At 44.1% G+C, this 27,282-nt stretch overlaps 1 protein-coding gene across 1 annotated transcript; it reads right to left on the bottom strand.

The window, feature by feature from the left end:
* Positions 1 to 12,076: 12,076 nt before the first annotated feature.
* On the bottom strand, positions 12,077 to 26,736 carry LOC310955408 (myelin-associated glycoprotein). The gene is made up of 11 exons (XM_083925227.1): positions 26,656 to 26,736; positions 25,398 to 25,609; positions 24,292 to 24,442; positions 23,639 to 23,796; positions 22,203 to 22,359; positions 19,623 to 19,759; positions 19,051 to 19,189; positions 16,134 to 16,233; positions 15,948 to 15,966; positions 14,455 to 14,532; positions 12,077 to 12,231 (listed from the first exon to the last, which is right to left on the bottom strand). The coding sequence occupies exons 1-11, from the start codon at positions 26,702 to 26,704 to the stop codon at positions 12,127 to 12,129; spliced, it is 1,305 nt and encodes a 434-aa protein (XP_083781353.1). The 5' UTR covers positions 26,705 to 26,736; the 3' UTR covers positions 12,077 to 12,126.
* Positions 26,737 to 27,282: the final 546 nt, after the last annotated feature.

The raw sequence follows: 27,282 nt of genomic DNA, 5'->3' as shown, positions 1-27,282 counted from the left end.
ACGTACATGTGAGTTGGCCGTTGCCGTTGAAACACAAGCGACCTGAGGCGATGCAACAGTTGCCCTTCATCACCACTTGACCTTTGGAGTCGGTTTGGTGTGTCCCGGCCTTTTAACATGCAGGGCAGTAGCTCTCCAGGAGCAGGGTTTGCATCTGTTTGATTGCATTTCCCTGCTCGACAGATGTGCGGAGCTCAGGTGACATCTGGAAGGGAGACCTTTCACTTCTCCTGGATGCTGCCACCTATAATCCCGTTAGTAACCTTAATGATAGCAAACAGATGTTCACTTAAAGCTGATGAGTAAGTACACTTACAGCTTTCTGCCAAAGTACTTCATTAAATATCACACTGCACAATTTCACTACATCCAATAACAAGTCAGGTCAGGTCACTGACAGTCAGCACACGCGAGGCATTTGGAAAAGCTTCATACGGCTGTTGGGAAACTACTGAGACATCAGCAAAAAGACTCCGTCACACTAGAACAACATCCCCCGGCAGTGTAGTGAACAGTCATAGTGTTTGGCAGCGTGAACAGCTGTGACAGCACTACAGCTCAGAGCAGAAGTGCTTAAGAAGCAGGGTGGACCGGCCGTCTTTGATGTCTTTAGCAGGGTCATTTCGTCAGCATGCGCTCACTCAAACACACGCGAAACATCAACGCACGCATGCGGCGTCTCACACGCTTCCTCCGTTAGTCAGCCACATGCTGCGCAGGAACACTGGACTTTCCTGTTCTCCCTTTGACCCAGTGAACGCCTCATTTGCTCAGCCGGACCTTTTGCTCTCAAAAACCTCGGATGAACTTCTGAGCGGATGAGAACGGCGCCTGGCAGGAAGTGTCCCGCACACACCTCCAGAAGCAACCACCAAACCAAGACACTTAACCTCCGAGGAACGGGCAAACCACACGTCAAACCACAGAGGGTTTACTTTAAAGAAGATGTGGGTCATGTTTTGGCATGTCTGCAAGTACAGGGATTATTTATAATTTGATATAACTCCAGTTTAATATTACCAACACAGAAATGCAGTGGGGCTGCACGGTGGTGTAGTGGTTAGCACTGTCGCCTCACAGCGAGAAGGTTCCAGGTTTGCATCCTGGCCTGGTGCCCTTCTGTGTGGAGTTTGCATGTTCTCCCCGTGTCTGCGTGGGTTTTCTCCGGGTTCTCCGGTTTCCTCCCACAGTCCAAAGACGTGCAGGTGTTCGGTTCATTGATGACTCTAAATCACCCGTAGGTGTGAATGGTTGTCTGTCTCTGTTCGTCTCTATGTGCCCTGTGATAGACTGGCGTCCTGTCCAGGGTGTACCCCGCCTCACGCCCAATGTCAGCTGGGATCGGCTCCACCCCCCCCCCGCAACCCCGACCCCGGGATAAGCGGTTGAAGATGAATGAATGAATGAGAAAGGCAGTGGTAGTAGCTCTGCATGCGCTGTCATGAAGTCTGAGCAGTTTCCCAGCAACTGTCAGCGTTTACTATTAGAATTGTATTTTGTATATGTATCTGAGTATTTGTGTATGCAACTGTGGCTCAGTGGCAGAGTGGATCATCCTCCACTCGAGATATTGTCGGTTCGATCCCCACCATGTCGTGTCCTTGTCCTTGGGCAAGACACTGAACCCTGAATTGCTCACGTGCGGTGCATGGGTGTGTAACTGTGGTGTGAATGGTTAGATTAGATGGTCTGTAGATGTCCACCGCCGTCAGTGTGAATGTCTGTGTGAACGGGTGAATGTGACAAACACTGTGAAAGAGCCTTGAGTAGTCAGAAGACTAGAAAGGCGCTGTACAGGTCCATTCTTGCATTTTGTAAATTGCTTTATAACTGTGTGTTTTAAAAAGTAGTGTACGAATAAAGTTCCTCTTTTTATCACAGCTAATGGGTTTACTTTCTGACAACGCAGTGTGTGAACGCTGAGCTCACTCTGAAACATTACAACTTTACTAAAAATAACATATAAAATAAAGCCCCAAAACTGTTCCCTGGTTAGAAAAACATAAACTTTACTTTTAAGTTTCAGGAAAGTGGATTTTTATCGACCTAGAATACAGAAAATGAACCTAAAAATGGCCGTCAAAAGTCTGTTCAGCGACTTTCCAAACTACAAACTGCTTTGGTGAGTGTTGCACATGTTGCAGTATTTCCATCATCATCAGTTTGACACAGTGTCGGTGTTACATCAGACAGGAAGTGACCGCAGTGCCGCCGTTAGCCACCGGGGTCAACTGTCATCAACCGTCCTCTCGCTGCATCCATGAACCATCCTCATCCTCAGTGATTGTGCAAATGACATTACAGTAAGTGCATGATGACATCACCGTCTGCCTACCTGACTCACACACACACACACACACACACACACACACACAAGTACACACACACACACACACACACACACACACACACACACACACACACACACACACATGTTTAATGTGTCAGCAGGTTTTAGTAGTTAGTAATTGACTTGTGTACGTTTTGATAAGAGTGTTGGATATGGAGGACCGAACCCGCCAAAATAAAAGATAAATTATAAAACTAAATAAATGTAGGGATTAATTCATTGATAAAAACTTTTAATTCAGTTTTAATGGGCTTCTGTATTTACTCACCTTTGTATTAACACCCCAATATATTTATTTTCCTTTTATAGATTTATTTTTAATTAATAGATTTAATTTTTTGTGGTTATTTATTAATTTTTTAAATGTATTTATACATTTAAAAATAAATTAATATATTTCTGTATTTTTTTAAATGCATTTATTTATATTGTAGTTCTTGTATTTTTCCTAATATTACAGAAATAAGTCAGAAAATCAGAAAAACAATAAATAAGTAATGGATATTATTTAGAAAATATAAATAAAATATATTTAAAAATGAATTTAATTAAATAAACTAAACAGGAAAGTAAATAAGTGAATTAATATAAAGATAGAATCTCATCAAATATCAGTTTATTTTACATTTGACCAAATAATTCATATCTACATATATTTGTTATATTTTGTATTCATTGCATCTCAAAGCGTGTGTATTTATTTTTAAAGTAATGTATTTATTTTTAAAGTGTTATGTGATGTCAGAGTCACGCCCATAATAACAGACTCTCGCTGCCCAGACGCCACGTGATTCACTTTCATTCATAAAACCGTGTTTACACACACGAGGAGAAGAGAGTCGCTCCCCGTCTCTGACCAATCACCATCTGCTCGACCTACAGCTGTGAAAGCTCTGATTGGTCGAGTCACAGCCAGAGTTTATACTCCTGATCTCCTAATCGGACACAATCACCATCACAAACATTGATAAATTAACAAATTAAATCCAGGAAGTGTTCTTTGATCCTGACGCGATGCCGCTCGTTTCCATATTTCATGATTAACAACTTTATATATGTGAACACTGCAACAACAAAGTGGAGAAAATCCATCTAAATATTTAAGAAAAGCAGGAAAATGAGTGTGTGTGAAGTTCAAACTGCTCAGGGAAACCCCCAACACACACACACACACACACACACACACACACACACACACACACACACACATGCAGAGAACCAGCCAATCACAGCCCGACCTGACACCAAACAGTTCTGAACATGTTTGAACACTTTCAATTATTATAAACTATTAAAGCCACAAATGTCACACACACACTAATTCATTCATTCTCTGTCCTTCAAAGAGTAAAACTCATGTGCAGTCGAGCCCCCCTCCTCCACACACACACACACACACACACACACGTGTACACACATCTTCACCCACTCTCTAAAAGCATCATAAACAAACTTACATTTCATCTTTTCTTCTCTTCGCTGTAGTAAACAAACCTCCTTCTGAGTCCAGTGTGTGTACCGTACGCATGTGTGTGTTTGTGTGTGTGTGTGGACTAAATGTAAAAGTTCCCTTTTATAGCACAGCAGCATGACACATCACCTGAGTCATCAGCCATCGTCGCCATTCAAGCATCGACGCCCACGCTGGACAGCCAACCCCCCCCCTTCCCCTCCTCTCACCCCCCTCATCTGGAAAAGCTTCAAATGTCTTTGTTTGTTGTTTCTGAGTGAAGTCAATCATAAATAAAGTGGAATAAAAGAAAATACCAAATTGAGCAACCCCCCCCCCCTCCCCCCTCCGCTCCCTCTGCAGCCTGATGTCATCACCTCACTTTCTGAACCTCCTTTGTCTTTTGTTCACGCGTACACGTGGAAGCTTAACCATAAAGATCATTTATCTATTTGACACAAAGGATTGTGGGCATTGAAACCTTTTTTATTAACTTTTGATTTCCCAATTGGCAACACAGTGGTCTAGTGGTTAGCACTGTTGCCTCACAGCGAGAGGGTTCCTGGTTTGAATCCCGGCTGGGGCCCTTCTGTGTGGCGTTTGCATGTTGTCCCCGTGTCTGCGTGGGTTTTCTCCGGGTTCTCCGGTTTCCTCCCACAGTCCAAAGACGTGCAGGTGTTCGGTTCATTGATGACTCTAAATCACCCGTAGGTGTGAATGGTTGTCTGTCTCTGTTCGTCTCTATGTGTCCTGTGATAGACTGGCGTCCTGTCCAGGATGTACCCCGCCTCACGCCCGATGTCAGCTGGGATCGGCTCCAGCCCCCCGCGACCCCGACAGGGACAAGCGGTTGCATGATGATGATGATTTCTCAATTTCTCCAAACACATCCTCACAGGTCCGTACGATGATGTCTGACGGAAAGTTCTGCACAAACACATCTTATGAAATATGACGCGACGGTGGCGTTTAGGAAACAAAGGGTGACGGTTGTTGTTTAGGCATCAAAACGACGTGGTGACGGTTAGAAAACTGGTCGTGGTTTGGCGGAGTACTTCCGGGACTCGAACACCTGTCCTGTCCAGCATGCACTTTAATGTCAGTCTGACTCTGGCCGCCTACTTCAGCTGGCATCCTCCTCTCCTCCCACGATCTGTTTTTGCAAAGCCATGTTTGCCGCATCCGGGGCGTAGCACCATGGGAGAGGATTGTGATTGGTTAAAAAAATTGCAGAACTCGTGCAGCAAGATCGACTGAATGGGTGTCACCATTCATATCAGATCCTCTGCGTCCTCGTTGGCTCAGCATGCAGTTACCATCCGTTGGTGCGCAGGACGACCCATCATTCAGCCCGCCCTCATTCACTGTTCAAAACATAACTACGAACAGTAATGCGCTGTAATAAATATGTATTCCACGTATTTGTTACTGTCGCAAAGAAGGAAATCATGGGATGAAGCATAAGAAGAAGAAGAAGAAGAAGAAGAAGAAGAAGAAGAAGAAGAAGAAGAAGAAGAAGAATTCCTTTATTAGTCCCGCAAATGGGGGAAATTCAATTTTCACTCTTATTATTAATCAGGTTACACACACACAGGCCCGAAATACACACACATGCACAGACAGGACCTATATACATGCAACTAATGGAGAGATGTTAGAGCGAGGAGGCTGCCAGTGACCGGTGCCCCGAGCAGTTGGGGGTTTGGTGCCTTGCTCAACGGCACCTCGGCAGTGCCCAGGAGATGAACTGGCACCTCTCCAGCCAACAGTCCACACTCCGTTCATGGTCCACACAGGGACTCGAACCAGCAACCCTCTGGTTCCCAGCCCAGTCACCCCGGTAAGAGCACTAAACTCCACACAGGGATGTGGATCGGGGCGCTGCGTGGGTCCCATAACACAGGACTTCCACCCCTGGGGGGCCGATGTCCTGGAAGAGCTAAGGCTTCGGTCACACTGCAGTTACAGTGTTACAGCGACCTGAATCCGATCTTTGCGCTCATATTTGACCCATATTTGACTGTGTGAGCAGCACAAGACGCATTGAATCTGACATTTTCAAATCCTAATTAGGCCACTTTGAAATGTGCTGCTGAAACAGACACGTATCAGATTTTTTGGAATAATTTTAAAGAAGTTTTAATTATCTAATTAACACCATTAGTGTGGAAACGAGGCGTTCGGCTGATAACCACTGATGACGGCCATTAAGTGGAGCGATAACAGGAAATGGAAAATTGTAAAAAAAAGTCAAGCGTGCAGATGAAGTGACGGCATCCCGACAGAACAGTCCATGAATGGATAAATATAGGAAATAGGATAAACAACGTCTTTGACCTCCTGTCACAGTCCAGAGAAACACTGAATGAACCCCAGCTGCTCCACAGCGACCACACGTGACCCCGGGCAGCTCCCAGCGTGGCCTCTGTCACAAGTGTCATTCATACGAGGAAGTGAAACTCAACAGGACGGAGATCTGGCGCTTTAATGTCACCGCTCGCTTCTGTTTTTCAAGACTTTTACTGCGTATTTGCTCTCGTGGGATTTCTAGAGTTTCAAAGAAAAGTGAAGTATTAAATTGTGTTTTTTGCATTTTATAACTTCCTGGCTTGAAAATATGCGTTAATAATTCATCGCTGTTTATTTGGAAACTGAGGTCACACTTGTGAAATTCTGCAGAGTGGAGTTTTCAGCCGTCAGCGCGGTTTTGTGTGATGCATCTTCAGGATTACATCACTTCCACTCAGTGAAATGTATCTCTGTGACACGATGACGATGGCGAACGTTGAAAGGTTGAATATCCTGTAAACATTTATCTGATCTGTCGGGTGGAAACATATATATTAGATGTTTGAGAGCTCCTGTTTATAAAGCAGCATCATCACCATCTGTCTTTAATCCTGAGACATTAAAAGCAAAAATTACATTTCATAATAACTTATTTTACCACCTTGTAAAAGGTCTGAAATGCAACCTTCGTGCAACCGAGCTCTCTGGTTTGGTTCACCCTCCCTGCTCTCGAGGCGTCGTCCTTTGCTTCAGAAGGTTATGATTCATATTAATTCATTAATAATAAATGTGTTTTCAGTGAAAGAGCTCTAAAAAGCCGTCGTACACTACCTGCTCAGCTGGGAGCAGCAGACAGACGCAGTCAGAGACCAGCTGAACAGATAAAGAGAGATAAATTCATATATATATATACAGGGATATTTCCCTCAGGACGTGGTGGAGAGAACAGAGGTAACTGAGATTGAATATCACATATACTTATGTTCATCAGATGGACACAAACAGGACTGTGGCTCAGTGGAAGAGTGGGTCGTCCTCCATTCGAGAGATTGGCGGTTGGACATGACACCCCACATGTCGAAGTGTCCTTGGGCAAGACACTGAACTCTGAATTGTTCCCCGTGCTGCTCATGGGTGTGTAAATGTGGTGTGAATGGTCAGATTAGATGGTCTGTAGATGTCCACTGCCATCAGTGTGAATGTCTGTGTGAGTGGGTGAATGTGACAAACACTGTGAAAGCGTCTTGAGTGGTCAGGAGACTAGAAAGGCGCTTTATAAGTACAAGTCCATTTACCATTACCACGACTGTAGGAACGATCATGTTGCTTCATAACTGTTGGATGTAAATGAGCGACTGTTCACTAACGTGTCTGCGATATCAACCAATGCCCATGTTGAGTTCAGGGCCAGTTTCAAAGTCAGTTATTGCAGGTTTGTGTGTGTAGTCCAACACTGAAATGTTTCATATTGTCCCTTTAATTTCATGTGTGAAACTGAACATAAATTAAACACATCTGTGCCCAAACTGCACACACATCCAGAACGTCCTGCAGCGCTACTACAACACCACGATACCATGCACTACGACAACGTTCAAGTGTAGTGCAGGTTTGTTTGTAAAGTACATTTCAGCAACATGAACTTTCAAAGTGCTTCACATTAAAGCATCTGTGGGGCAAAGTCTACCGCTACCACTTGAGTCTGGTGACAGTTCTCACGAGAAGCAACACCTTTTGATTTGATTGTTAATATAAAAATATTGATTATAGCAGCTTTGAAGCTTCCACCTCTCAGAGCTGTTTTCTGGTTTGTTGAAGCTGCAGAAACATTATTCTCTGTTTCCTCACAGCAGGTTTTTCTTTCATGTCGTCTCCAAAGGCCCAAATGTGTTTCCTCAGGAGGGGGGCTGGAGTCTCCCTTAGAGAGACGGGGAGAAGTTCAGCATCCGTGAGGAACTCGCATCCAGATAAACAGCTGGTCCACGGTCCACCTGAGAGAGGTGGGCTTTTGTAGAGCGCGTTTACACGTGTACGAGGGCTCGGGGCGCGGGGGGAGAGGGAGGAGGGACAAGGACCCTAAAGCCCGGGGCGCGGTGCGGAAGGACAGTGTGAGTGCGCCCTTAGGTCTGCAGTTGCATGGCATCAAACCATTACAGAGAGTATATATAAAGGACGCAGGATGGTAAATATTAAGAAGTCTTATTGTCTCTTGCTTCAAGTCAGTGTCGACTTTTTAGTAATTGGCCACTTTCCATAAAACTGTAACCAAGTGCTTTGGATCCCTACAACAAAGCCATTCAAATAACAGTGGATGTCGTAGGAAAACTGAAGAAATGCATTGACGTTTAATATTTTAAAGACATATTTCACATGTGCTTTTTGCAGTGGAGGTCAACAGTTCAAACGTGTCCTTGTGACGCTGATGAAAAACCTAACCCAGGTGGTGTTTTTCCTACTTTTACTTTGCTGCTTAGTTGTGGAATTTTTTAGTATGAGCAGGTTCAGCCTCTGTTCAGTAAGTCACGTCTTACTCACTCACAGTGTAAGGCACTCTGGATGAAGGTGTCAGCTAAAAGAGGCTAAAGTGTAGCAGCATTATCTTACTCACTTCATTTATTAACCGGCTTCGGTTTGGCTCGGGTCAAAGCTGCGTTGTCAGTGGGTTCAAATTGCATCCGCGGAATGACGTTGCAGAGTTTCCAAGAAGCTACTAGTTTCCTGCTTCCCATGAAATGTTTGTGATAGTTGAATCTCCACCCACATCGATACAGAATACTTGATACACGAGAGCTGCATCCTGAAATCCTCATAGCTCCACCCAAAACCCACCCGTCCCCCCGTCCCCCCGTCTGTTAAATGTATATGTTACTGTCTGCGGATCACAGATGGTGTTTGGCTTCAAATGCTGAACTGCTGATATCTGTGCCAGTGAAAGTGATGCACGGAAACATACGTCATAACGGTCGCAGGGCTGACTCGCTCGCCCTCCTTTTGTCATGAAAGATAATGCCATATGGGGTAATAGAGCGGCCGTGTGTGTGCGTGTGTGCGTGTGTGTGTGTGTGTGTGTGTGTGTGACAGTAGGGGTTTAGGGGAGGTCTCGTCCTCAATAGTGGTTTTCACAGGCCCACTAATCATTTCCCTAACCTCCCACGTGCCGGATACCTTCTGCTTTTTTATGTTTTTCTCTCTCTCTCTTTTTTCTGACCTCTGTTGAATGGAGGAATGTGAGGAATGCAGCAGTGAATGAGCGAGTGGGGGAGGCGGCGTTCGAGTGACTGACGGATGCAGAGTTCAATATGAGCTCACAGGAAGTTATAAGAAAGGCGCTGATGGTGTTTATTATTGCAGTTATTACTGGCAACAACAGAGCACAAAAAAGAAAAAGCTCATCCAAACATGAAATGATGCAAGTCGGTGGTGAAGTGTGCTCACACACTCAGCAGAGGCAGAGTTGATTTGTATTGCACGTTTCACACACAGAGGGGGTTTAAGATGCTTTACATATGACATTTAAAAAGAGAATAAAATGATTTTTACATAGAGAAGTAGAAAAGAAGAAGCATCAGGGCCTTTTCCACTGCAAACCTGAAATGATCTGGACATTACTTGGAGGAGCTGTGTGTGAGAACGCGAGTTGGAGCGGACATTAAACGGACATGACCCCGCCGGCTCCCTCCTTCAAAGTGTGTCCGATTGAGCCCGTGTGCGAATGCTAGTGAACCTTTCTGCGCCATTGTTTTAAATGTCCGTGCATGGTCCCTCCTTTTATTTTCTACGTCCCAACAGGCGCACATAAAATGACCTCAGAACCGCCGTAGGCCTCGTGCTCGCACACGTGCGCACGCTCGTGCTCGTACATGTGCAAACGTGCTTTACTAAAGCCCACCTCTCCCAAACGGTCCGTGGCCGGCAAGCGTGCCGCTCCTAGGCGCGGTACGGTTGCACTCACACTGGTCAAACGAACTACACTTTACCCGTGGAACCTGTTTGGGCACGGTACGGATGGACAGTGTGAGTGCGCCGTTAATCAAGTTCATGTCAAGAGTCCAGAGCGAATGGATTCCTGTTCAAGTTCTGTATAAATAGGCAACAGGTGTCTTTCCAATGCTAATATCCTGATTAAAGAGTTAGGGTGGATCTACCGTATAAACAGGGTTCTATCTTCTAACATCAAACTAATCAATGCAAAAAATGTAGTTTATGCTGCGTACAACTGATCTCAAATCAGCAGTCAAGAACAACTTGACCAGATCTCAACAGACCAAGACAAGTGCAAGACTTCAAAAAAGGTTCAACACTGAGAGCGGACTCAGAGAAGGACTACAGCCTGTTCAGAGGGGGAGGGTTAAGGTTCAAGTCTTTGGCCTGAACAAAGACATGAAAAGACACATTTTGGCATTTTGCCCATGGACGCTTTGACACGGATTGTCTATTTTTAGACACAGACTAAACTTCCAACGATTGGATCACATTAGGCAGGAATTCAGACAACAGCCCGGTCTGCACCATAGAAAATAACTGAAGCATGAAATCAAAGCAAAGATTCAAGTAACCGGCCGGCGTGTCAGTGTTTCCTGTGGAATTTCTTGAGGATGTGGGGGTTTGGCGCTCTGTCTGAGACCCCGACATGACCCTGATCTCATTCTGGGTCCAGTTCCAGGGGGTTTAGATCATCATACATGGACGGTTATGTTATACAGCTGTTACTTTATTCCCAACCAAGACACAAGTTTAGGCTCTAACCTCCGTCTGTGTCCGCTGATTTGACTCGTCTGTCATCTCTCTGCTGTTGTTGACAGGTCTTTACGGTCTTGGACACGCTGCACGTCAGGTGATGGATGTCACAAATAGCCCAAAGGTTTCTGTCCTAGACGCCAGGAGCACCATGTGGCAGGTGATGGATGCTGCTGCAAAGCTCGTCACGTTTCCTTGTGAACCCAATCAGCAGAGACCCTTTGGCGTGTGGACAGGTTTGGGCAAAGACCACTTGGTTAGAGTTGGAGAAGACTGAGTGGGATTAAAAACAAGTGCGTTCATGAAACTTCAGTGATGTGCGGGACGCTAACCACGGTTTCCTGGGTGAAATTCGGGTGATGGTTTCACTCATCTACTCCCCTAACCTACGTCTGTACGCGGAGTGTGGCCCAATTAATCCTGGAGCACTTACGCGGAGCATCTGTAACCACGGAGAGGTTTACAGTTGAACGCCTGACAAAACGTAGAGAACCGAGAATGAGCGGGTGTGAACCACATTAAAAGGGTTAGGGTTACACAACATGACGTTCAACGCACCACTGTTCCCTTTCAAATGAACATTTTTCTACCTTTTTTCCCTACAATTTATATAAATATTTAAATATAGAAGCTGATATTACATTACAAATATTCAAAATCAAAATCCAAACTGAAAAAAGTACTGTTTGAATTTTTTGTTTGGATAAAAATGAGGAAAAGTAAAAGAAGTGGTAAAAGTAAAAACTAGGTTTACACCTTTGCATCTGTCAGAGTTTCATGTATTCATCGTAAACCTGCGTGTTCATGTGCAGTAGTCGGATTATGTGTCACTCCGCTGATCAAAGAGACCAGAGTGGAAATGAATGAGGCAAAAGTGACATCGCCATTGTGTGTGTGCGTCGTACAGAAGACGCTTTGAAGCAGCGCGGCTGAGGTCGTGTGTGGTAAATGAGGCGGCGAGGTTACCGTCAGCATCCTTCTGCATTTACCTCTCAACCTTCTGCATCTCTTCACTTTGTTTTATTAAAAAAAGCAACAGAACATCACAAATGAGATGAAAAGAGAGAAATATTTGTTTTAAAGACTTTATTTTTTTATGTGTCCATCCGCCCGGGGACGGTACGACAACATGTGATGATGAAATAACATATGAGACGTCGCGCAGTAGAGCGCAGTCACCAAAAACTAAATATGAGCAGAGAACGCTTGAAACAAGTGGATACATTTCACATTTCCAGTTATATTTGAAGCTTTAACGTACAAATTTAGACTTCTTTGATGAAGATTTCAATCTATTCCTTCACGTCAACGTTGGCGTGGCTTGGTTTTTGAAGCAGGCTCGCAGGTTGGTGAAGTTCTCATAGTTGTTGTCTTCAGAAGACGGCGTTGTTTTAGGCTGTGGAGGCTTGTTGGGATTTAAAGAAGACACACAAAATAAGAGTACTGCGCTGGCACCAGAACACAAGGTAATGACATAAAACCATACTATTGATGATGCTCATTAGGGTTTAAATTTCATTTCATAGCAGTTTAGAAGTTCAGAGACGGAGAAAAAATAAACATTTAGCGAGAAAAAACATGTAATTGAAGATCCAGTACATGTGTTGTGATATTATGTGTGATGCATCTCTCTTAGGCTTCAACCACACTACAAAGTTTTAGTTTAAAGATGCACTTCCTTTACTGCGTTTGCGTCTCGCGTCCACACTACTGCGAAAAACTGCTGCGCCTGTTCCAGTTGCATTTGAGTGTTTACGTGTAGAAACAGAGACCTTTGAAAGCGATGACGCAGACACTCACGTCAGTCAGACTTATCAGTTACATGTAGATAGAGTGACACACCTTTTGTGATTTCCTCCCTCTTGTCATTACCTTACAGTGCACCTAATACATAACCCGACTCCGCAAGATGGATCGATTCTCATCTGCTCAGCAGATCCATCTGGGAACTCTGGTTTGGAGATCTTTTGGGAAGGGGCGAAAATACCGGTTGTAGCCAGTTGAGGTGGTTTGGGCATCTAGTAAGGATGAACCCTGGGCGCCTCCCTAGGGAGGTGTTCCAGGCACGTCCAGCTGGGAGGAGGCCTTGGGAAAGACCCAGGACCAGGTGGAGAGATTAGAGCTCCACACTGGCCTGGGAACGCCTCAGGATCCCCCAGTTAGAGCTGGTTAATGTGGCCCGGGAAAGGGAAGTTTGGGGCCCCCTGCTAAAGCTGCTGCCCCCGCGACCCGACCCCGGATAAGAGGATGAAGAGGAGATGAGATGATTGGATAAACCATCTGTCTATCACGAACATACGGGCCAAATCAAATCAGATCAACAATGCGTTTGACGTGCTAACAGCGTCGAGGCAAAGCTCAGAAAGTAAACCACATGACGGTGAAGGATATTTGCCATTTGTGTAACGCACATTTAGAGATCAAAGGCCCAATTTCAGGAGCCCGGTCCATTTTCAACAGAAGGATCCAAGAGAGAAAAAGGAGTTAACAGAATTAGGGCGACGACGGTCTGAAAATGTGTCTAGATCAGGTCATATTTGCATGTGTTGCGCCACACTTAAATCAGCCTTAAAACCAACGCTGAGTGGTTCGTTCGCTTGGCAAACAGCTCCGTGGGGCTTTACCAGACTGACCTGCGAGTAAAATACGATGGAGCTCGCAAGATCAGGATGGTCTCACATAGCTACCTAATACACGGATAACCTGCAAAAGGCCTTAAACTTGGACTCTCTGCATTCACTACGGCGGTTCAAAGGCCTAATTTCAGACCTAATGTCTTCATTATAAATGAGGACCTCTCCTCAGTGGTCTTTAGAGGTCACAAAGGTTATTTAGTTAATTGCTATGGCTTAATGCTCCTGGCACTGCTTTAAGACTTCACCGTATTTGCTTTGAAACAACATGATACAGTCAGTGTTTCCAGCTGTGTGGATGCAGCCTCACGCAGCTTCCTCCCTTTCCTCCTTTTTGTATCAAGATGTCAGTGAAGGTCGTGTTCATACATCTGAGGAATTAACACTGCCCAATATTCACTTCCCGTTCACTTTCAGTCCGTGCCAGCGAAGGGTAGAACTACGGGTGCATACTGTTTCCAGCGTTGTGTTCAACGTTGACCTGCATGAAATATCGCCTCTGCAGGTGATGGTCTACCTCTGTGACCGTGCCTTAGTGTACTAACTCAGTGCCACCTATCCTGCAGTAACACCTGGGAACACCTGTCCCTACTGCACCATCAGCCCAGTAACACACACACCGCCCCACGTCCATTCATCGTCAGCTCCCCTGACTGTCTGCTTCTCAATGATTTGAGTGGTGCTTTTGGCTTCAAACGTGTTTTTACTGAGTTTTTACATCTGTCAAGTGTCTCTTTATCATCTCCTCTAATAGAGTTTTGTAAAAGGAGCATGTTCACACATGTTAGCACATGTTCCGACACGTCTGAACATGAAAAACACTCTGCTACCCTTTAACCCTGTTCTTCCTGCTTCCTGTCAATGATCCTGCTTTTTACATGTGACCCATTACGTGCACAGCGGGACAGCAGTCAGTCGGATACCTCGTGTTGAAACCCAACGCTGTTTGATGGAACATGGGTGGGAAATTAAAGTGAATATGTGCGTAACCCAACCTGGAGTCGGTCATAGTCAGAGGTGACGTTGCAGGTCCTCAGATCAGCGTAGGTGTTTTCCCCCTTCAACTCAATCTGCTGAGAAAATAAACAGAAAATAATGACGTCATTCATCCAGTTGGTGACGCAAACATCTTCCTTTAGCTTGTTTGGAAACCAACACTGATTTGAAACTTTAGGAAAGTTGCAAAAAAAGGTGTTGGATGTTAATATTGTTACCAGCATTTCAGGATGTGAGAGAAGTAGCAGATACCACAACTGGATTTCACTGCTCTGTGTAATGTGGAATGAGTGGCTTTAAAAAGAGGAAGCTAAGAATGTAAAGTGTGATTACGTCATGCCATGGGAACGCACTGCTGCTGTGGTGCTGCGAGGAGTCAAGTTGACCTTGAGGTTAAGTCAACTGCTCCCAGAGATCTCGACTGAACGTCCGTGCTCATTTAAGCATTCAATTGTCTGCACGTGTCAATAAAGGCAGGGCATCTAAAACACCTTCAGTAACTGTTGAATTTAGTCAGACAGTCAAATTATAAACATTGTGGTACGAACTGAAAGTCGGACTTAATTTTTCCCTGGACCTAATCTTGTTTTCTGTATTTGGTCCTTTCTAAATGGTTTAACGTGCACAAAGCCCGAGCATTACCTGCCCGTTCAGACGTTGTGCTCTCATACCGGCTCTGTCTCCTAAAGTTTGGTGTGTTGTCAGTGTAACAGCTGTCTGTGCAGCCTGCAGCCTGCAGCCTGCTGCCTGCTGCTGCTGTCAGAGCCACAGGAGGAGGAGGACGTGGCATTCAGCGCTCGCACAAACATGAACCAGACTCTGCGGATCTCTAGGCCAGGCAGTGAAACTTGGGCACAATAATACGAAGAACGGCTCTGAAGACGACTCGGTTTCCTTCGTTCGTACCAAAGAGTCGTTGAAAAGAACAGTTTCGTACGTGTGTGTCACATCTTTAAAGCCCGACCTCCAGAACGTGAGAGGACGGCAGACGTCGGGCCCTTTCCGCTATCTCTGCTTTCTATTTAGCAAGGCCAAGTTAGCTTAGCCGCCAAAGATAAGTGTGAGTGGTTTAAAGAAATACAAACAGAAACTGATACTGGTCTAAAATCAAACTAAACTTTTCATGATCACTGTCCTCTGCCTGGTTTAAAAGAACCACCTCATGGTTTGGTTTGTTTGTGTGTGTTTGTATACGTCAGCTCACTTCTGTCCTATGGGAACTCATGTTTTGATGCTGCAGGGAAGAGACTCACTTTTTAAAAGGAAACATGACGTATGATACGTTTAAAGATTAGTCAACCCGACTTCCTGCTGCAGTCAAACAGAGAAGACGGAGGATGTCAGCGAGACGAGACGGTGACTAGACCGTGACATGCGGGGGAAGCCATAACACATTATCAGATCTATTAGCGCCGTGCGGGGATCATTCTTCACCGTCTCGTGTCTGGCTGCCTGTCACTTTCTCTGTTCGAGGGGGGAAAATTCCACTTACCTTCAGCCTTCTGGAAATACTTGGGAAGAGAAACACAAACAAGAAGGGAAGGAATGTTAGACGTGAGCTTTCAAGGACTGGGAGTGTCTTCTCTATAACTCAAAACCCTGATACGATGTTACAGGAAAAGAAGATGTGATGCCTTCAAAACAACGGGTGATGTGGGGGAGGGAAGTCGTTTCTCACCTTTGATACTTGTACACATTAACAACAACAGTCGTGATGCAGAGGACCAACAACAGTCCACATATGATGAAGGGAACCGCCAAAACAGACTCGCCTCTGCCTGAAAAACAGATTATTAAGAGTCAAGTCAAGTCAGATTTACTGATACAGCACATTTAATACGGCAAGCATGAACACAATGTGCTTCATATATGTATGACATAAAATAGCATGGACTCAATGTGCTTCATGTATGTGTAACATCAAATAGCATGAACTCAATGTGCTTCATATATGTATAACTTAAAATAGCATGAACTCAATGTGCTTCATGTATGTATAACATCAAATAGCATGGACTCAATGTGCTTCATATATGTATAACATCAAATAGCATGAACTCAATGTGCTTCATATATGTATGACATCAAATAGCATGAACTCAATGTGCTTCATATATGTATAACATCAAATAGCATGAACTCAATGTGCTTCATATATGTGTAACATCAAATAGCATGAACTCAATGTGCTTCATGTATGTATAACATCAAATAGCATGGACTCAATGTGCTTCATATATGTATAACATCAAATAGCATGAACTCAATGTGCTTCATATATGTATAACATCAAATAGCATGGACTCAATGTGCTTCATATATGTATAACATCAAATAGCATGAACTCAATGTGCTTCATATATGTGTAACATCAAATAGCATGGACTCAATGTGCTTCATATATGTATAACATCAAATAGCATGGACTCAATGTGCTTCATGTATGTATAGCATCAAATAGCATGGACTCAATGTGCTTCATATATGTATAACATCAAATAGCATGAACTCAATGTGCTTCATATATGTATAACATCAAATAGCATGGACTCAATGTGCTTCATATATGTATAACATCAAATAGCATGAACTCAATGTGCTTCATGTATGTATGACATAAAATAGCATGGACTCAATGTGCTTCATGTATGTATAACATCAAATAGCATGAACTCAATGTGCTTCATATATGTATAACGTAAAATAGCCTGAACTCAATGTGCTTCATGTATGTATAACATCAAATAGCATGAACTCAATGTGCTTCATGTATGTATGACTTAAAATAGCATGAACTCAATGTGCTTCATATATGTATGACATAAAATAGCATGAACTCAATGTGCTTCATATATGTATAACGTAAAATAGCCTGAACTCAATGTGCTTCATGTATGTATAACATCAAATAGCATGAACTCAATGTGCTTCATGTATGTATGACATAAAATAGCATGAACTCAATGTGCTTCATATATGTATGACATAAAATAGCATGAACTCAATGTGCTTCATATATGTATAACGTAAAATAGCCTGAACTCAATGTGCTTCATGTATGTATAACATCAAATAGCATGAACTCAATGTGCTTCATATATGTGTAACGTAAAATAGCATATAGGATTAAAAGAAAAAAAACATGCATAAAAACAATCCTACAGAACATGTTATTATAGATATTAATAATAATGATAATACAAATTCTTAAAGCAAACAAACAGGACAGAAATAAAACACATTCTTTAAACATGACCATGGGGCGGCAGTAGCTCAGTCGATAGGTGACTTGGCTGGGAACCGGAGGGTCGCCGGTTGGTGTCCCTGTGTGAACCATGAGTGGAGCGTGGACTGGTCCCCTCGCTCTGACATCTCCCCATTAATTGCATGTACTGTATATAGGTCCTGTTTGTGCACGTGTGTGTACTTCGGGGCTGTGTGTTTGTAACAGTCATCATTCATTCATCTTCATCCTCTTGTCCCTGTCGGGGTCGCGGGGGGCTGAAGCCGATCCCAGCTGACACCGGGCGTGAGGTGGGGTCCACCCTGGACAGGACGCCAGTCTATCACAGGACACATAGAGACGAACAGAGACAGACAAACATTCACACCTACCTTTTTTATGGGTGGAAATAACCAGCAACACTTATTGGTTGTTGTTTTTTTCCACCTCGTGATGTCAGATAAAATATATCTCCAGTGTTTTCCCACATAGTGATTGCAGCTTGATGACGTGATGACGGTCACGTCTATTAGATTTTTTCTCAATCATGAATCAGTGTTAATAAGATTCACTGACTGTTTCCTGAGTCATGAGTCACAACCTGCAGTGCAGTGACAAAGCAGCAGCGTGCATGTAGAGGGCGAGGATACAAGGGAAAGGATCAAAGAGGAAGTTACGGGTTTAAACGTTCTTTTGTTCCAAGTGAAATAAACAAGTGCACTAAATCTGCACTGAACCTCGACTGCACTTCCTCATGGCTTCCATCCCCAATGGTTTAACACATTCATACACGTCTTTAATAATTGAAGAAGAAGAAGAAGAAGAAGAAGAAGAAGAAGAAGAAGAAGAAGAAGAAGAAGACACACATTGGCCCAAAATACACACGCATGCACAGACAGGACCTATATACATGCAATTAATGGAGAGATGTCAGAGCGAGGGGGCTGCCAGTGACCGGCGCCCCGAGCAGTTGGGGGCACCTCTCCTGGGCACCTCTGCAGTGCCCAGGAGATGAACTGGCACCTCTCCAGCCACCAGTCCACGCTCCATTCATGTTGTTGTTGTTGTTTAGGGTAAATGTGTTGTTAATGCTTCTGTATTTTGTGGTTTTGCAAACCAAACTTCCCCCTCGAGGGACAATAAAGATCTGAACTAAGAGCACCGGCATGATGCAACAACAATTTGTATGATAACTTACAACATTTGATGTCCTGTTTGAGTTTAAGCACCGAACGACTTAGTTAAATTAGACATAAGGTTGTTGTTTGTCTAAGTACACAAACGCAGGTGAAAGCCCTGTGTTCTGGGACCCACCCACAACCTACAGTTTAATGAAGCATTATAACATTGGTTTATGTAACTCTAGGTTTACCTGTGGTGGCGCCGACCTCCAGCAGCACGGGTCTGGACCTCTGAGAGCCCCTCTGGCTTTGAGCTTCACACAGATACACCCCGCTGTCCTTCTGACTGACCTGCAGGACCAGGATTTCCCCCTCGCCCTTCTTAGTCATCTGCGATGAGGAGGGGCGATAAACATTCCCCACCTTTTAGCATGTTTTGGTTCATTCATGTGTTCATCCAACAGAAGACGTGTGTTGTTTGTACAGTGAAAAAGGTCAAAGTTTTGTGCAGAACGGTCAAGTTATCAACACCAAACTGGGGAAAGAATGTCTTTACGGAGTGGGCTTTATGTACGTGTTTGGTCTGAAGCATCATTGAATGCTTCTGCAGTGAGACCCCTCTCACTGGAGCTGAGGGGCCGAGCTAAAACGGCTCCTGACTAAAAATCCACAAAAGTATCTGAGAGGCATTTTCCGTATACTTTTGCATTTTTGACACAGAGTAGGTGAAATTAATCTGACATACACATATAAACAGTAAGTCGCTGCACATAAATCAATGAATAAAGCAGAATAAAGTGAAATTCAGTCGACTGCCTGTTACCTGTCCACTGTCGGCTCTGTACCAGGTGTAGAGGCTCACGGGGGGGTTGGCATCGCTGCGACATGTAAGCATCACGGTGCGGCCCTCAGAAACAGGGACAGACGAGCTGAGTGTTGCCACGGTGACTCTAGGAGCATCTGTTGGGAGACAGACAGTGATTCCTGGTGTTAGTAGCAAAATAATAGGCACGCTGCCCGGATCCTCCAAATGAAGGTGGCTTTTTTTGATGCTCATCAAAGTGCTGTATTTAAAGGGATACTCTGCAGGTTTTAATGCAGCTCTGTGTCACGGCAGGGTGGGCATCGACCGTGTTTGGCTTCCATGATGCGTGGCAGTAGCTCCCCGCTGAACGGGGTAGCGGAGGTCTACCTTGTGCTTTAGTATTTCCATTCTTAGCTACTTTATTGTTATTTTTAGCTCTTCATTTACCAGCTGCAACATGAAAGTGATGTATAATGCATCAATAGTTCTGATCCAATAGAGTTCTGCAGGGGTGACGGATATTTTTGAAGGCCAACCCAGGAAGTTAGCATCGCCCAGGTTCCCTCGACAAAGAGCCAATGAGATTTTTGTCCTGGGTTAGTGCAGGAAAGAGCTCTGTGGTGAACCAGAGCAAATGCCAGAAGCCAAAACCTGATGTTAGGTTATAAACAAACTACACAACCCAAAAGCTTTCAACAGGTTCAGCGTGTTCAGCGTGATTTCACATTTGTAGTCTCGCTTTGCCGGTTGATAGCAGCCGCCTTAAGACACGAACCAGCTTCAAAATTCAAGATTGGGGTCAAAGAACAAAACATTCAAATCTCTTAATCCTGTGTTCATCACGGATATTATTTATAAACCACATGCACTTTGAGTTGAGGGAACCGGAAGTGTAAAAATGCTGACTCACATCTGGGTTTTAGTGTTTATTCCTTTTGATGCTAATACTTTTCCACTTACATAAAACTGTCAAAACTTGACTTTTACATGTAACAGAGTATTTCTACTTTTATTTAGAGTTACAATCTCAAAGATCTCTGTCCCGTTGTCTTTAAGTGATGATTGCAGGTGTTTCTTTTGGATCTCACCTCCCACTGCTTGTGATTTGTCCTGTCCATTTCATAATACTGCAAATGCAAGGGCTTTAATCTGTGCACCATAGGCTCCGTCACTGCCGCGCAGTAACAAAGGCACCTTGTGTCCTGCAGCCATACTTCACTGGTTCTCCGACAACACCAAGTTAAGACAAGTTGAGCTCTTCAAACACTGACTGGTTAAAGAAAAACTTCCGTCTGTGCAAAGAAAATCCCCTTCAGGTCAAGAGCGACGGAGTCCTGTTCAGACAAGTCGACTGGGCTTTGCTGTGTCTGACACATTCATCAACTTAATGGGCAATAAATCAGTGTCAGTGCATTCTTCATAATCAAGCAGACAAGGAGGAAGAAGAACTTTTTAAATGCGTCAGAGAATGACTCAATGGTCAATATATGGGTGTTATGCTGAAGGTCTAAGAGAAAACCACCAATACTTTTTACTTCTGTTGCTATAAAATGTACTTTTAGAGTTGAAATGTTTCCTCGTGAAGCTTTTAGTGATGCAGCACCAAGCTAGTTGTTATGTTCAAATATATTTGCAGAATTCATGGTTCTGACTTGTCCCTTAAAATCAATAATCACAATTTTGTGAGCCCTTGTCCTTTTCTTTTTTCAACAACTTCAGTCTGTTTCTTCTGTTGCATAATCAGTTATTATGGTATTACTGTTAATATTAAAATAAAACATTGTTAGCTCATCTCATCTCATCTCATCTCATCTCATCTTCATCCGCTTTCCCGCGTTCCCAGGCCAGTGTGGAGATCTAATCTCTCCACCTGGTCCTGGGTCTTCCCCGAGGCCTCCTCCCAGCTGGACGTGCCTGGAACACCTCCCTAGGGAGGCGCCCAGGGTTCATCCTTACCAGATGATCCTGAACCACCTCAACTGGCTCCTTTCAACACAAAGGAGCAGCGGCTCTACTCCGAGTTCCTCACGGATGCTGAACTTCTCCCCCTCTCTCTAAGGGAGACTCCAGCCCCCCTCCTGAGGAAACACATTTCGGCCGCTTGTACCCACGACCTGGTTCTTTGGGTCCTGACCCAGCTTTCATGACCACAGGTGAGGGTAGGAACCAAGACTGACCGGTAGATCCAGAGCTTTGCCTTCCTCAGCTCTCTTTTCGTCACAACGGTGCGGTAGAGTGGCTGCAGCACCGCCCCCGCTGCTCCGATTCTCCGGCCAAACTCACGCTCCATTGTCCCCTCACTCGTGAACCTGATCCCGAGGTACTTGAACTCCTTCACTTGGGGTAAGGACTCATTCCCTACCCTATAAAACATTGTTAGCTCTTCATAAATATAGAAAATACCACATGGAGTGAATTTAAAGTAGAGGAAAGAACAATTTTCAGAGGTTTTTGAACTCTTCACATTTTAAATGAGCTGCTATAGTTGTTGAAAGAGATTTAGATCTCCGGGCTTTAACATCCTGCACACAGAGGCCACTGTGGTCCTCCCACCGCTGCATGCTTCACATAAACGCAGACAAACACTGAGTGTCTCACACAGGACGCTGAGCCTCTGAGTGGCTGCAGACGGTCGGCTGCTGCCCCCTGTTGTCAGCGGGTAGGAAACAGAACAGGAGACGCTCTGGTTGTGATGTTGGGCTGAGGCGATGAAGGTCAGCGTGGACGTCAGGACCATCTGATGATCCTCCCCTCTCTGATTTTGCAAAAAGATATGGAAAAGAATATGTTCATGAAATGAGACACAGGGTAAATCCTTTTTAAATGATAAATGGAGGAGGAAGAAGTTTGTTTCCTACTTGTACATAGGGACATTTTTTGCCTTTTATTCTTAATTTTTTAATCATGTGCATGTGGCCAGACCATCCTGATCTCGCAGGCTCCATTGCATTTTACTTGCGGTACAGTGTAAAAAACATGGAGGCTTCCGTGGATGAGATGAGCAGCAATGGAGCAAGCCGCTCACTAACTCTTTGTTCTCTGGATCCTTCTGTTGGAAAATGGTCCGCGCTCCTGAAATTGGGCCTTTGATCCGTAAATTCACGTTAAACACAAAGGGAAAATCTCCTTTACCCACATGTTGTTTCCTTTCTGAGCTTTGCCTCCATGCTGTTGGTACGTCATACGCTTCGTTGATCTGTTGATTTGACTCGTATGTTGGTGATAGACAGTTTATCCAATCAACAACCAGGATTTTTGCCCCTTCCCAAAAGATTCCCTGGCGGAGTCAGGTTAATATATTTTGCCAAACAGTTGAAGATTCTTTCAGATGCATAAAGAAATAACTTGAGGGCCTCAGTTGATCTCACTTGAATATTTAATTTAATAATAACAAATCTGATCAGAGAAGCTTCGGCGCATCAGCACATGATCGCAGACGGCAGCGGGCTTAAAGTGTCTCAAAAGTGCATTACATATTATAGTCACACAGATTATAGCACAACCCTATAAAGCATGGGTGTCAGAGTGATCCAGTAAAGGGCTGTGTGGCTGCAGGTTTTCATTCCAACCAAGCAAAAACACACCTGACTTGAGTCATGCAATCACCTGAATTGTCTACACATAGTTCATTTGTTGGATCAGGTGTGTTCTTGATTGGTTGGAATGAAAACCTGCAGCCACAGCGACTCTTTACTGGATCACTTTGACACCCCTGCTATAAAGGACCAACGTCCTGTTATCAGTCATGGCGTCAGCGTAATAAAACAACCCCTCGTACACACAGACATCTCTCCACTCACACATGCAAACCCACGTATTTAAGATATCACAGCATATTCTACATTTCTCCAGCATCGTCTGTCATGTGAAGATTCCTAACATGATGATATATACTGTACAGGGGTTTTTCTGCTACATTGATTTAAATGAGACTCTTAATTAACATCTGTGATGTCTAAACACAACGCTCGCCTGGATGCAGTGTCATATCCACCACTGTTGATGCGTGATTGATTGATTGAGTGATGGATCACCTGCTGCGTTTGTGTCCGCTCCTGCCTGGAGTTGTCTCGGGGGAACCAGGTGATGGAGGGGGGCAGGACGGAGCAGGGCACTGGGACCGAACACTGCAGACTCACCTGGTCTCCCTCTGACACCAGACTCACAGGGGTCAGCTGGGGAGGAGGCCCGTCTGTTGAGCAGGAATCAGATCTCACATATCAGAGATAACAAACTCCCTGTTCACACCTGGTTTGAAATGTGTTTCGTGATCTGTACTTTTACACCTGTGTCTGTATCGGTCTCCAGCTGACCACGGGCCACGCACACACTTATTACACCAGTCACGTAAGCGGGTGTGTTGGTGAAGGCTACATTGTATTTAGCGCTGTCCACAAACAAGGTCAAACACTTTTGTAGACACGAAGCAAGACTAGCACTTGTTTGGAGTCATGCCTGTTATTCAGTATGGACTCTCTTTTGACCTACACACTGGGGGATGTCAGTGTCTCTTTATTTGCTAAATGCTTATCTTAAATCATCAGCTGGTCTCTAGCTTTGTGCATTTTTGATGCTGAGGTACCCCTGGGTTTTTAAAGCTTTTTGAACAGTTCATGTGTGGGACAGAAAACCAAAACAAAGAGCTGAAAGACACCTCATAGGGTTGAGAGGAACCATCCACTCATACCTGGGGAGACGGTGATGATGACTCCATTACTGAAAGTGTACTTGATGTAGTTCGAACACTGGAGTCTGAAGAAGTAAGTGTCGCTGTAGTCGTCTGGGAAATTGTGGAACATTGTAGTGCAGTTCTTCTTCAAGAGGTCCTCCATTCGCCCCTAAAAGTGCAAAACTTTATTGAAAGTATCATTCTTGTCAAGATCAAATATTTCAGTCATTTTCAGTTGGGTTTTGTTTTGTTGTTGTTTTATTTTAAAACAATTTGGGATAATCAAACGGCCACACAGAACTTAAAGTGTAATTCCCCCGTAGCATCATCCCATGGTCTTTTTGGACACTTTTTTCCATGTATGGACTATTTACGGAGAAATCTGGGAGAGTCGCAAACAACCCGATGTGGCTAACCCTGATTAGCTTGGGGCGGTACGGTGAAGGCATTAAAACAGCATTTTTTAACCACTAATACGCCTCAAAATAACACCAAACCTCTGCAGGAGCTTCATTTTCTGTGTAGGGACTCTTCTTATGCTGCTGCAGAGGTTTGTTGTTATTTTGAGCAGTATTAGTGGTTAAAAACTGCCCCGAGCTAATCACTGTTAGCCACGTCCGACTGTTAGCGACTCTTCGGGATATCTCCGTTAATAGTTTATACACGAAAAAGAAAAACGGTCTTGATGTCTCACTTTAATTGTCACACCTTTATCCTACACTATGATCTGGTATTTATATACACATTTATATACAGCACCATAAACATTTGGGGAAATATGCTTATTTACCCTAAGACAAGAAGTTTAATATCAGTATCATGTCTGTGTGTGGAGTATGGAGGCAGGACACGGTTAGCCTAGCCTAGCATAAAGACTGGATACACCTGACCATACCTCTAAAGTTAACCAATCAACGTGTGATATTCTGTTCGCTAAATCTGTACACAGACATGAAAATGATGCTGTGTCTGCACTTTTGCACTCAAAGTAGCCGGTGTAACTAGAGAAAGGCACAAACTGAGACACATCATTAGTTTTATTTCATACCAACGTGGGACTCTTTCAAACGCTACACATGCTGTTATGCATGAGACTTTAATGATGTTCATGGTGAGAGACCTACTGGTAAGGTGTTCCTCAGAAAGCGTGCAGTGAAGACATGAGGGCCGGCCATCTTTCCTTTGATCCAAACACCACCATCGGAGCAGTTCCTGATGTCTGCTTCCTCAGTGTTGGGGATCTCAAAACGACACGGGACTGTGAGGCACGAGCCGTTGATGCCCACGATCCTTTGGGGCAGCGTCAAACCCCAAGTTTGACCAAAGACACCTGGAGCTGGAGGGGTCAAATGTCAGTCTCTAAAGCTTTTGGCCAACAAACACATAGTATTCTTTCATCATAGAGTAATTAAAGTGTGCTGAGACAAATCTAAAACCCTGCGCCTCTTCTTGGCTGTTTTCAGGTTTTAGAAAATCAAACCCGTGACGGGAGACTTTGGCCAACCACAGGTCATTTCAGAAAGAGGGCGTTCGTATTGGCTGCTCTACATCCCCTCAGATTAGTGCTCTGGTTCTCTGCCCCAACCCGAGTGGGCTCCACCTGCCGGGTAAGGCCAAGCAACGGTGGCCAGGGGGGGCGGGATTAGCAAAGGATCAACTGTAAACCACAGCCGTCCTGTGATGAGTGTGATTCGAGTTCATGTTTATGAAAAAAACACGTGTCAACATCAGAGAAGCGTTTCAGATTTGCAGAGGAAATGTAGTCAAAGGCTGCGGCTAAAGCTCACGGCTGTGGTTAGCAAAGGGCTAAAGGATTAGCCCCATTACATGTTTTATTGTGTTTATTCACAGATTTTCTGTCAGACTGGTTTTAATACGTCCGTCTACCTTTTCTGGGATAAAGCAGGAGTTTCCACCATTGAATCAGGCTTTCAAAGTCTGAAGGAGAGCAATGACTATCTATCTATCTATCTATCTATCTATCTATCTATCTATCTATCTATCTATCCATCCATCCATCCATCCTACATCCATCCATCCATCCATCCATCCATCCATCCATCCATCCATCTATCTATCTATCTATCTATCTATCTATCTATCTATCTGTCTGTCTGTCTGTCTGTCTGTCTGTCTGTCTGTCTGTCTGTCTGTCTGTCTGTCTGTCTGTCCGTCCGTCCGTCCGTCCGTCCGTCCGTCCGTCCATCCATCCATCCATCCATCCATCTATCTATCTATCTTCTCTAGCACATGCTCATTCAACTTCACTTTACTCCTTTACGCTCCCGGGCTAAAAAGGAAGCTTTGGTTTTATTGAGAAAACAAAAAACAAACATTACTTCTATTGAAATCTGTCATATGTGCAATCAGGAAACTGCCGACCTTGCATCAGAGTGATGAGCAAAATGACGACTGTGAGACCGACGCCCATTTCAGCCGGATGAGACGGAGAGGGAGCCGCCGAACACTTCAACAGAAACACGAAACAAAAAGAGGGAGAAAAAGGGAAAAACATCGTTTATGTGCTGAAAGAAAAGGACGTCTGCTCTGATGCAGAGAGGATAAATACGATCAAAGTGAATTTACTCACGGTTCAAAGAGAAACACATTCAGGGACGCATTTTAATTTAAAATGTGATATTTTGTGGATGTTGTTGTCTAACGTTACTTTAATGAGAGCACCTCAAATAAGAAATCCAACCTCTGAGTGTGTCCTGCTTCACATGTTGCCCTACAGCCAATGGAAACTTCATGTTCAAATTAAAAGTTATGAGGAAATATCTAATTAAGCCTTTTAGAAAACCAAGATTTTAAATTTTTCCTGATTCTGACAAAAGCATTTCTGTTAAACGCGTCATCACACTTTATTTTATCTTTACCTGTGAAAGGATGATCGTCGAGCGCAGAGTTCAATGTGTTTGTGCCGTAAAAGAGGAATTCCTACTTAAAGAAGGAAGTTAGAAATCTTATAAGCATCTGTGTGTGTGTGTTTGTGTGTGTGTGTGTGTG

This window comes from Echiichthys vipera (assembly GCF_963691815.1).
Source record: "Echiichthys vipera genome assembly, chromosome: 13".
Classification (NCBI taxonomy): Eukaryota; Metazoa; Chordata; class Actinopteri; order Perciformes; family Trachinidae; genus Echiichthys; species Echiichthys vipera.
The sequence above is the reverse complement of the archived record's forward strand: the minus strand, read 5'-3'. Positions and strand labels throughout refer to the sequence as shown.

Excerpts from the sequence above, each read along its gene's own strand:
- LOC310955408 (XM_083925227.1), bottom strand. The coding sequence starts at position 26,704 with ATGGGCGTCGGTCTCACAGTCGTCATTTTGCTCATCACTCTGATGCAA. Across the intron at positions 24,443-25,397 it reads TTCTGAGGAACACCTTACCA|GGGCGAATGGAGGACCTCTT; the intron begins GTAGGTCTCTCA and ends TTGCACTTTTAG. Across the intron at positions 19,190-19,622 it reads ACAGAGCCGACAGTGGACAG|ATGACTAAGAAGGGCGAGGG; the intron begins GTAACAGGCAGT and ends TCCTCATCGCAG.